The sequence below is a fragment of the Hyla sarda genome, chromosome 9 (genome assembly GCF_029499605.1).
Source record: "Hyla sarda isolate aHylSar1 chromosome 9, aHylSar1.hap1, whole genome shotgun sequence".
NCBI classification, from domain to species: Eukaryota; Metazoa; Chordata; class Amphibia; order Anura; family Hylidae; genus Hyla; species Hyla sarda.
In genome coordinates this window covers 45,019,805-45,032,039 of record NC_079197.1, presented here as the reverse complement: position 1 = coordinate 45,032,039, position 12,235 = coordinate 45,019,805, and the positions used below count along the sequence as shown (strand labels likewise).

At 44.7% G+C, this 12,235-nt stretch overlaps 2 protein-coding genes across 5 annotated transcripts in view; one reads left to right on the top strand and one right to left on the bottom strand.

The window, feature by feature from the left end:
• Nucleotides 1–12,235, bottom strand: part of LOC130290292 (60S ribosomal protein L36a-like) — a 196,798-nt gene that overhangs the window by 75,509 nt on the left and 109,054 nt on the right. The gene's annotated exons all lie outside the window — the stretch shown is intronic.
• The window catches only part of LOC130290290 (alpha-galactosidase A-like), a 36,729-nt gene that overhangs the window by 18,558 nt on the left and 5,936 nt on the right, over nucleotides 1–12,235 (top strand). For all 4 annotated transcript variants that reach the window (XM_056537700.1, XM_056537698.1, XM_056537699.1 and 1 more), the window contains 2 exons: nucleotides 1,559–1,720; nucleotides 4,486–4,683. In XM_056537700.1, the coding sequence (XP_056393675.1) occupies nucleotides 1,640–1,720; nucleotides 4,486–4,683 (279 nt within the window). In that variant the 5' untranslated portion in view covers nucleotides 1,559–1,639. The remainder of the gene's footprint in view (nucleotides 1–1,558; nucleotides 1,721–4,485; nucleotides 4,684–12,235) is intronic.

Sequence of the window (12,235 nt, the reverse complement as noted above, 5' to 3'; positions counted from 1 at the left end):
GTGAAGTCGGTAACAGATAAACATTTATCAAAACCTGTAGAGGAAAAGTGGAGCAGTTGCCCATAGTAACCGATCAGATCGCTTCTTTAATTTATAAAAAGGCCTTTGAGAAATGAAAGATCTGATTGGTTGCCATAGACAACTGCTCCAATTTTCCTCTGCACAGGTTTTGATAAATCTCCCAGAATGTGTCCAAGAGATCGGCTCTACTCCTTAGGTGCCCTTGACTCTCTGTATTAAAGGAAAATGGTCAACCTGTTCACCCACACTAAACCCAATACACTGGGTTATAGTGTGGGTGGACAGGAGTCCAACGAGGGGTCACTTACTTAAATATGTGCAGTAGGTCCTGAGATATGCCCCTCAAAAGATCTACTGCTATATTCTGTGAATAGCACGCAGGGGGTGGGGTTTCTAAATCAATTTACATATTCATTGTCCGTGACACCACTTCACTAGGATGTGGAGTCATAGACAATTAATATGTAAATTGAGCTGACATAGCCCCACCCCCTGCACAAGATTCATTGAATTTAGCAGAGGATCTTCTGGGGGACATATCTCAGGACCTACTGGACATATTTAAGTAAGTGACCAATCGTTGGACTCCTGTTCACCCGCACTATAACTCAGTGTATTGGTTTAGTGTGAGTGAACTGGCTGACAGTTTTCCTTTAAGAGATTCCCCAGACTCAGTGCACACTAGAACTGTGAAGAAAAGGGGCCAGGGAAACTCAATCCAAGGAGCTCCGTGCATTTAACAAAAAGAGCCCGCCTCCTGGACACTTCCCATGGTGACAGTTGTGATATTAAACAACATTTTTCAAGGCAACTTGCATGACCAAAACACCAGGCATTGTTACTCTCCCTGACCACTAAATAGCACTTGATGGCTCAAAACAGCTGGCAAATTTCCTGTAAGTACACACCTGACTTCCTTTTTATGAGCAGTTCTGTGGTTCGGAATTTTGGAGGTATTGTGGGTATTGTGCTATGACACTTTTGTGGGTAAGGGAGAATGGTAATATATTAGTAATATATGTATTTCTTAAGCATTTTTACTGGCAAATACATGAAGTTTATGCAAAGATTCAGTATTCAGTCATGATCCTTCTTTTTTAAGACTTCAAGACTGCAACTTTCCCTGGCATGCTGGATATCTGCTTCTGTGCCAAATCCTGACCGATGGCAACCCCTTTTTGCCCAGTAAGTGCTCAGTGAACAAAATCTTGAATTTTTGGGTCTATGGCCAGGAAACTCCCCAGATTTAAACCCCGTTGAGATCCTGTGGTCAGTCCTTTAAAAAGTGGGTGGACAAACAATAAAACAGAAATTGTGATAAACTCCAAGAACCTATTAGACAAGAATGGGGTGTCCTCAGTCAGGATTTGTCGCAGAAGCTGATATCCAGCATGCCAGGGCGAATTGCAGAAGTCTTGAAAAAGAACGGTCAACAATAAAAATTTTGGCCATGACTGTACATAGTATTTTCAACACTTCAGTGACATGTCTCACATTAGTATTACAGTAGTCTTTATTTGTTATACATTTGCTTTAGGTAAATTATACTCAAGTTGCAGAGTACTGTAATTCTTGGAGAAATTTTGATGATATTCAAGACTCTTGGACAAGTGTAAAGATGGTGTTAGATTTCACTGCAGCTTTACAAGATCAGTTGGTTCCTGCAGCTGAACTAGGAGCATGGAATGATCCAGACATGGTCAGTAAATTGTCTTCACATTTCCTTGAATTTTATTTTTTATTTTTCAAATCATTAAATTGTCTTTTACATGAACACTGTGTATCTCTTGCTCTCCCACAGAGATACATGGAGGGGTGTGTCGGCCACCGCTTTGTGCGGTGTTTGACAGTAATCTGTGCACAGAACAAAGGTTTCTCCGTGCGTGAAGGGTGCCTGGCAGGAGATTGCAGGGGCTCGACCATTGGTTCGGACCCCCCACCCCCACCCCCCCACGATTGGAATAAGATATCCTGCACTGGAGTACCCCTTTAATGACCTTGCAGAGGGATTGCATAGTAAGTTATCAACCTTTGCAGATGATACTAAGCTCTGTAAAGTGGTTAACACAATAGAGGACAGTGCACTGTTGCCAATGGATCTGGATAGGTTGGATGCTTTGGCTGAGAAGTGGCAAAAGAGGTTCAACACTGATAAATGTAAGGTTATGCACATGGGGAGGGAACATCCAGGCTGGAAATATGTATAAAATTTTAGTAATCAGTAAATTTACCTGTAGCAACCAGTGTCAGGCAGCTGCTGCCAAGGCAAATAAAATCATGGGGTGAATCAAATGGGCGTAGATGCCCACGACAAGGAAATTATTCTGTACAAATCACTAGTCAGACCACACATGGAATACTGTGTACAGTACTGGGCACCAGTGTACAAGAAAGATATAGTGGAGCTGGAGAGGGTTCAAAGACGGCAACCAGAGTAATATGGGGAATCGGAGGACTACAATACCCAGAAAGATTATCAAAATTAGGGTTATTTAGTTTATAAAAAAGATGTCTGAGGGGCGACCTATTACCTATGTATAAATATATTAGGGGACAGTACAGAGATCTTTTCCATGATCTATTTATACCCAGAACTGTACTTATTACAAGGGGACATTTTCTACTCCTAGAGGAAAAAAATTCCCACACTAGTTTTTCCGTTTTTGCACTTTCGTTTTTTCCTCCTTACCTTTTAAAAATCATAACCCTTTCAATTTTCCACCTAAAAATCCATATTATGTCTTATTTTTTGTGTCGCCAATTCTACTTTGCAGTGACATTAGTCATTTTACCCAAAAATGCACGGCAAAACGGAAAAAAAAATCATTGTGCGACAAAATCGAAAAAAAAACGCCATTTTGTAACTTTTGGGGGCTTCCGTTTCTACGCAGTGCACATTTAGGTAAAAATTACACCCTATCATTATTCTCTAGGTCCATACGGTTAAAATGATACCCTACTTATATAGGTTTGATTTTGTCGCACTTCTGGAAAAAATCATAACTACATGCAGGAAAATTTATACGTTTAAAAATGTCATCTTCTGACCCATATAACCTTTTTATTTTTCCACGTACAGGGCGGTATGAGGACTCATTTTTTGCGCCGTGATCTGAAGTTTTTATTGGTATGATTTTTGTTTTTATCGGACTTTTTGATCACTTTTTATTCATTTTTTTAATGGTATAAAAAGTGACCAAAATACGCTTTTTTGGATTTTGGAATTTTTTTGCGCGTACGCCATTGACCGTGCGGTTTAATTAATGATATATTTTTATAGTTCGGATATTTACGCACGCGGCGATACCACATATGTTTAATTTTTTATTTTTTTTACACTGTTTTATTTTTTTTATGGGGAAAAGGGGGGGTGATTCAAACTTTTATTAGGGAAGGGGTTAAATGACCTTTATTAACACTTTTAAAAAATTTTTTTTTGCAGTGTTAAAAGTCCCATAGGGACCTATAACACTGCACACACTGATCTCCTATGCTGATTACTGGCGTGTATTAACACGCCTGTGATCAGCATTATCGGCACTTGACTGCTCCTGCCTGGATCTCGGGCACGGAGCAGTCATTCGTCGATCGGACACCGAGGAGGCAGGTAAGGGCCCTCCCGGTGTCCGATCAGCTGTTTGGGACGCCACGATTTCACCGCGGCGGTCCCGAACAGCCCGACTGAGCAGCCGGGATACTTTCAGTTTCACTTTAGAAGCGGCAGTCAGCTTTGACCGCCGCTTCTAAAGGGTTAATACCGCACATCGCCGCGATCGGCGATGTGTGGTATTAGCCGCGGGTCCCGGCCGTTGATGAGCGCCGGGACCGAAGCGATATGATGCAGGATCGCGGCGCGATCCCGCTTCATATCGCGGGAGCCGGCGCAGGACGTAAATATACGTCCTGCGTCGTTAAGGGGTTAATGTAAGAGCAGTGAGAGTATGGGAAAAAACGACCTGGATGCATTTCTAGAGAGCAATAATATAATGTTATAGTCACTAGATTATATAGGTGGGATGTTGATTAAGGAATTTATTCTGATTGTCTGGAAGAAATTGTTACCCCTAAAATGAGGAAAATGGTCTTCAGCCTCAGGGTTGTTGTTGTTTTATTTTATTTATTTACTTCCTTTGCATCAACACTAAAGGGTACTAGGCAGAAAAATATAAGGTCATAGACTGAGTACTAGGGAAGGTGGTTCCACCATTTCCTCATGATTAATAATCTGCTTAAGGGTAGGGTTACACGTGCCGTATTTTGCTGCATATTTTCTCACCCATTGAAGTCAAAGGGTAGCATTATACGCAGCTGATTTCGCTACTTATTGACTTTAACGGGTGAGAAAATATGCAGCAGCAAATACGGCATGTGCGACCCTACACTAAGAGTTTTTAGAGATCAATTTCTATTTATTGTCCCTAATAGTTATCTTCCTAACTATTCCTGTTTTTCCTAATTTTCTAGCTGGTCATTGGTAACTTTGGCTTAAGTTGGGATCAAGAAGTCACACGAATGGCTCTTTGGTCCATCATGGCTGCTCCACTGCTAATGTCTAATGATTTACGAGATATCAATCCAAGATCCACAGCACTTCTGCAAAACCAAGAGGTGATTGCCATCAACCAAGACCCCCTAGATGCTCAGGGGTACAGAGTGTTTAAGGTAAAATATGGTGGTATACGATTTTCTTATAAGTTGTTACAGTATATGAAAGATTTTAAAAATCTGTTTAGGTGAATAACAAAAATGCTACTGAAGATTAGTGTCGATATATAGCTGCAGTTAATGAAAACATCTTTATTGAGCAATTGCATAAAACGTATATGTAAGTAAAATGAGTCACACATGGATTGGGCGGCACCGTGACATACAAACGATTAAAGTTTTTTTTTTTTTTGTAAGTATTTATTTAGAACTTTTTTTAAAGAACAAAAAAAAGAACAAATACTACACCAGCACAGAACTCCTCAAAGCATCACAACCAGTAATGAGAGGCAGGAAAAAGATACAAGAAACACATGGAAGACAGGTCAATCATGAAGCCCAGCACTAGGCAGCACAGTAACACAACACACGGACACCCACACACACCACACTCGCACACCCAAAGAAGCACCCCCACCCAGCACCCACTCACAAGGAGGAAATACTTTATTGAGATGCACTTACCCGCTCCGGTGGGACCACCGACTCTCTCAAAATCAGCCACGGCATCCAGACCTTATCAAATTTTTTTGGGCACCTGCGACTAATTATATAAAATTCTATATAACGGAACATACTTGTTAACTAAATTAAACCACCGAGAAATAGGGGGATGGTAGTGTCTTTCCATGCCATTATCACAACCTTACTTACGCAAAAGCAAGCATCTATGTGAACCCAATTCCAGACAATTAATGATTCCCAACAAACTACCGGGGAAAACACAAAGGGGAACTCTAGATGGTCGGACAAGAACTGCATGACAGCCCTCCAAAATGGTTCTACACACAGACAACTACACACAGCATGAATAAGAGAGCCCACATCCGATTGACAGCAGAAGCAAGTATCAGAAGAGGAGACACCTATACAGAACAGTTTAACGGGAGTATAATATAGACGCAGTATTAATCTAGCCTGTATAAGCATATCCCTAGCACTTACCACAGTAGGGTAATACATTTTTACAACTTCCTGCCACTGGTCCTCTGTCAATTCTGGGATATCCACCACCCAATTCACAAACGCCAACTCAAAGGGATCTGGACCCACGGACTGAAGTAACGTAAACATCTTTGTCAGGGGTTTGGTGAAGTCAGTAGTACTAAGCAGCAGTTCCACTTCAGAAAAGACAGGAGTCACATCAAGAGAATTAAATTGTGCCACAACTGCAGGTCTCAACTGGAGGTACCAAAAATGGGCATTCCTTGGAACATGAAAGCGCTCACACAATTCATGGAAGTAGGGGGAAGGATGAGAATTCCCCAAATAAATGCATGGCAAACTTCATCCCATGATCACTCTAGAAGCGGTCACTTCCAACTCCCGTAGGTGCTCAAAGTGAGGGTTTCCCCACAGGGGTGCTCTAGGAGACAGTGCCGGCAACGGGAAGTGTCTGGAGACCACCGACCATACCTAAGCTATACTTTTAATAGGAGACGGTAACCTAGAAGAGGGGGTGTACCTATACAGGGTGTTAGTAAAAGTCTCATTCAAACTCATGATAGCTCCTGCCAGTGCTGTAGCTACATTCGCAAGATCCAGGTAGATCCACCAGGTGGTGTACACTAATTGAGACCCTAAAAAATGGTTATGCATGGCAGGGGAAGCAAAACCACCCAGTTTCTTCGACGCCTGGACCAGTGCCTGACCCAGTCATGGAGGTTTATCTTGCCAGTAGATCGCAGAACACCGCCCAACTTCACAAAGAACCTCTTAGGGGGAACAGGGGGGACAAATGGAAAACATACAGAAACTTAGGGAGATATATAACTTTGAAAATATTAATTCTACCCGCTGACGAAAGAAGCAAGGAGGTCCAGGATTGCAATCTGGTAGCCGTAGAGGCCAGAACAGGATCCAGATTCAACGCCATATAATCCCTCAGACACGCAGCAACCTCTACTCCTAGATATCTAAATTGGGTAACCACCTGCAAACCATTGGGAAGAGAGGGCAGAGGATCAGCAACCACCGACAAAGGCATCTGGGAAGATTTTGCCCAGTTAACCCTCAAGCCCAAGAAGAAACCAAAGCTATCCAGGAGATCGAATAACGCCCCCAGGGAACCACCAACATCTGCTAAGTAGACCAAAGTATCTTCTGCATACATGGAGACCTTCTCTTCAAGGGACCCCCTACTTAACCCATGGATATCAGGTGAAGCTCTGACGGCCGCTGCCAGCGGTTCAACAGCTAAAGCAAACAGAAACAGAGACAGCGGACACCCCTGCCCAAGAGAAATATGCAGAGATATCCAAATTTGTGTGTATTCTAGCCCTCGGTTTATCGTATAGCAACCTTACCAAAGCTCAGAATGTCAGACCAAAACGAAGGATCCTCAGCACAGTCCAAAGATAAGGCCATTCTACTGAATCAAAAGCCTTATACACAGAAGCATCATTCTCTGCAGCAGCAATATTAAGATGTAAGCCCATTAACATTAATGTCTGCAGCTAAGACATCGGTAAGAGTCAGATCCTTCCCCAGCTTGGGGAGAACCACAATAAGGGCTTCCCTCATGGAGTCCGGAAGTTTCCCAGTCTCCGCAGCAACGCTAAAGAAATTTTGCAAAATAGCGATCATTCTCTCCTTGTTCACCCTGTACCAGTCCCCAATCATATAGTCTAAACCCAGAGTTTTCCCCATTTGCAGCAGGGAAAAGGGGGCATCTAAAGCAGTTGCCTGCACCTCAGTTAGGGATTTAAGGGGGAGTCCTGCAGCTGGGGACGCCCGTGATCATGCACACGGCACCCCGTTTGTAATCAGTCCCCAGAGCGTGTTCGCTCCGGGTCTGATTACAGTCGACCGCAGGGCCGGCCGCGTGTGACGTCACGCCTCCGCCCCGTGTGACATCACGCTCTGCCCCTCAATGCAAGCCTATGGGAGGGCCTTTAATAACCAGCGGGTCCCTCTCCAACACCCCAGATTCTCTCTATAATACAAGGAATGGATGTGCCTACTCGCCCTAGCTAAATACGCCAGCAGCTTGCCATTTTTTATCTCCAAACTCAAAAAGGCCCGCCTCCCTATCCACCATCCTCTTCTGAATTCTCTCCTTCTGACTAATCAATAAAGTTCTCTGGGCCTCAACCCAATTTCTCTCTACTTGGGGTGAAGGGTTTCTCACCATCTCCGCCTCCAAAATGCCCGCTCCCTAGCAGAATAAGCAATCCTCTGCCCCACAACCCCTGCCATAAATGCACCCTTAACATGTGTCTTATAAGCATCCCACTGCACTAATTTGTCGGGGTGAGACCTGTTATGTTCCCAAAACCAATTATGAGCTTCAGGCAATGAGGCCGCCACCACCACTTCCTGCAGCCAGCCGGGATGCATACACCAAATTCTAGAGGAATGACTAGGGCCCAAATATAGGGTGAGCACAAGAGCTGAGTGGTCTGAGATCCCCCTAGTGGTGTACGTGACATCTCTTACCATAGACAGAAGATCTGAGGACGCATACGCCAAATCAATTCTGGAGAACGTTTTGTGGACTGCTGACTAAAAGGAGAACACTGGGTCAGACTGGTGTTTCCAGCGCCACACCTCAGTAAGAGACCACACAGAACTCCAGGTGTTAAGACCAGGAGAGCCAGAATCCACCACACTAGTGCGATCGACACTTGAATCTGGAACTGCATTAACATCGCCTATAATAAGAACAGGAATAGGGGGAAATGTGGAGGGGGGACATACAATGACACCAGGAGAAAACTAAAGACATGTAAGGAGCAGTGGACAATCACAAATCTTCCAAAATGGTCACAAGCTACCTGTTCAATTACCAAGAGGAGGGATTTAGACACTAACAGGGACACCCCCTAGTGGAAGAAGAGTAAGTGGAATGATAATCCCTTGCAATCCATGCCCTCTTAAGGAATAACATTTTTTGCCTCATGATTATGTGTTTCTTGGAGACAAATCAAATGTGGGGCCTGACCTTTAATAAAAATCTAGACCTTTTAAACTTAGAGTTGAGACCTCTGGCGTTCCAACTCAATACCTTAAGCATCCCCATAATCCCAATAGCGAATCAAAGGAAAAAACAACTAAGCTGAAAACTCCTACCTGGGGGGCTCTCCCGGAACACGGACCACACACACCACATACACACCAACACAGCAGACATATGAACATTAGACCAAAACAACACAAAAATAAATGCAAAATATAGCAATAACATCCCCATTAAACCCTGTCTAACACTGGGAACTCGTGCAGACCTAGACCCTAAACTCTAACAGATGGGCAGTAGCAAGAACTCAAGTACTCAAACCATTCCACTCCTTCCCCGCCAAACCAACCCCAACTAAACTAAAGCCCATCCACCACTCGAAAGCCTGGCCGGGAACAGCATCGCATAGCGATATCCTTTAGTGCGCAGGCGAAGACTGACTTCTGCAAATTTAATCCTCTGTTTATGGAGTTCAACCGAGAAGTCCAGATAAAAGGCAACCTTGGAGTCATTAAAGCGCAGCCCTCCTTTGATGCGAAACGCCCGCAGGATATCCTCGCGATAATGAAGCAGTTTCGCCAAGAACGGTCTGGGAAGGCCTCCCAGTGGAGGGTGTCTGGCTGGGACCCTATGCGCCCTCTCTAAAGTAAGGTGAGAAGGTGTCAGTGGGTAGTATTTCCTTCAGCCAGGATTCCAGAAAGCTCACAGGATCAGAGTCCTCCGCTTTCTCAGACAGTCCCACCAGGCGTATATTGTTATGCCTAAGTCTGTTTTCCAGATCATCCACCTGCTCAAGAACTTGTGTAATTTTGGCACTGTACTGAGGACATCTGTTCAGGCAAAGGATGGAGGGTATCTTTAACAGCCGAGAGCCTGATCTCCACCTCTCCAGTGCGTTCCCGCAGCTTCTGTGTCTCATGACGGAGAATAGCGAATTCTTGTTGAAGTTCATCCACCTTGGACACCATCATAGTTTGACACGAAGTAAAGGCCACCAGCAACTGATTACATTTTTGATCAGTAGACTCAGCATGGCAGGAAGTATGTGGTGGAGAACATTGCCCTTCAGGGCTAGGACAACCCGAAAACATGGGAGGAGAGGGCTCGGGCAAGGCTCTGTCCACAACCTCCGCAGGCCTGGAGAATTGAGGGCCTTGGCAGCATGTGTAGAAACCAGAGGAGTGGGAACACATGAATACCGCCTGGAATGTCCGCTAGCCTGGGAATGACCCTCATCTGAAGATGCGTCTTCCTCTGACAATTGCCTTGCGGCCTCAGCCGCATGTTTAGATTTTTTTGTCTTGTTCTGTGAGCCACCTATATCTACTGTAGGATTGCAATCAGCTGTAATGTAGACACCACAAGTCTCAGCAGAGCAGCAGAGTCCAGGTAACAGGAGCCCACAGAATGTCAGAAGCCTCACAGCAAGTCTCACTGTATGCACAAGTAGAAGGCAGGCAGAATCAGCCCACTAGGATTACACAGAAGTTGTAGCAATACTGTTAAGTCCATCAATAGTTATGATGAAGGCAAGCTCACCACAATAACGTCCAGTAATGCTGGAGAAATTAGAACACTGGCAGTTGCACTCACTATTCATCCCAGGGCAGGTACATGCTGGAGACCCCCAGTGTTCCAGCAGCAGATGCCAGTAGACAGAAGTGTTCTCCAGCAAGGCAGCCGGCTACCTTTTTTTAAAATTTTTTATATATATATATATATATATATTTTTTATAACCGCTCTTCCAGGTGACTGCAGGCCAATGCAGAAGTTCACAGATATGGCAGGGTAAGTGGGAGCCCCCAGCACTCTCTCCCCACAGCAGCCGCAGGAGCAAGCCCACCAGAACACTAGCACGCTCCCGCCACTCAGTCCAGGCACGGGAGTCACCACAGTAACAAGGTGGCTCCGCCCACGAAGCCCCGCAATGGCGGAGCTCCGGCCTGCAGGCTCTGATATGCCATCCCCAGCTGCCCCTGCGTCAGCACACTCACAGGCTCCTCCGGTCTCCAGGAGCACCTCTCCACCTGCACTCAGGATGCACTACCACCTGCTCCTTAGAACAGCCGGTCCTGCCCGACCACACGACTCTGCAGGATCCTCCACCCGGCAGCTGCAGCCAAGTCTCCCCGACACCAAGGGCTCCAATCGGATGAGTAAGGGCCCACAGGGGAACTAATTCAGGGTAATAAGGAGTCAGGCTAGGGGGAGCACTGCTAGTGTTGTAAATGCCCCAAATAAAACTCTCTTGCTTATTTGCTTCTTGGCACCAGGTCCAATGCGCATTTCATCGTCGCTTCCGAGGGTGGCATCATCCCAGGGAGTCAAAGTTTATAAGGTTACATCTGCATATAGCAGTACAACATTAATAAAACACCTGTTGTACATCTTGTCACTGGCATCATCAGTATGTTGGGTGACGTGCCACATCAAAGCCAAGCATCACCATGTGATGCCAAGCTCGATTAGTAAAGATAAGAGGGCTGAACTAGAGGGACGGGTTTGGCCTAGGCATGCACACTGCTGCAGCCAGTTTAGTTAGACCAAAAGAGGAACCATACTTACAAGGAGAATCTTATTTATAAGGAAAGATGATCAACCCTTTTAAGTATATGAATGGACCATGCAAAGAATATGGTGAAAAGCTGTACCCCTCAAAAGACAAGGAGGCACTCCCTCCACCCCCTTGGTCGTATATCAACTGTGGTGGAAGTGTTCTTCCTGTTTATTGGCTTTTTTTTTTATTGTGTTTCCTCTTTTGCTTGGTTAGAGGTGGTCACCTCATTATTTAATGGTAACTTTTATAAGGGTATGTTCACACTGAGGAATTGGGCCGGAAATCAAGCAGAAAATTTCTGCCACAAAATATTGTTACTTTTCCACAAGAACTCACAGAGATTTCGCGCGGAATTTCACTCGGAATTGGCGCGGAATTGGAGCGGAAATGCAGGTTTCATGCGGAGGAGGAGTATCAAGTATTTCTAGTCATAAAATGTTTTGGTTTTTTTCATGCGGAAATTCCGTGCAAATTCTGACAGAAAAAAATAATAACATTGATCTCTATGGGAGAACGACGCTGATTCCGCCTGAAAGAAAGAACATGTTCTTTCTTCAAGCGGAACAGACTTCCTGGTCAGAATTCTGCTTGAGGAAATTCCTCAGTGTGAACTGAGGAGCAGAAATTCTGTACAACTCTGTGGAGATTTCACTGCTGAATGATTTGGAGAGGAAAAAGCCAGCAGATTACTCGTGGAAATTCCTCTCCAATTCCTCAGTGTGAACATACCCTAAAAGGTATATTTTAGTATAGCACTGTATACATACTGTAGTAGAACACATGTTTTTGCAAGGGACAGCTGCCAAGAATTTTATGGGTGATAAGAGATGGGTAGAAAACCTTGATTTACCTTTTGAGGAGCAGCATGTACATGCGGCCCGCGGAGCGCATTTACCCGGCCCGCTGGTTGTTTTTGCCTTAGGACATCCCTGTGTTCCGAAAGATGCTTTCGGAACACAAGGATGCCTCTGGGAAGTCCCTGCGGCCCGCGTTT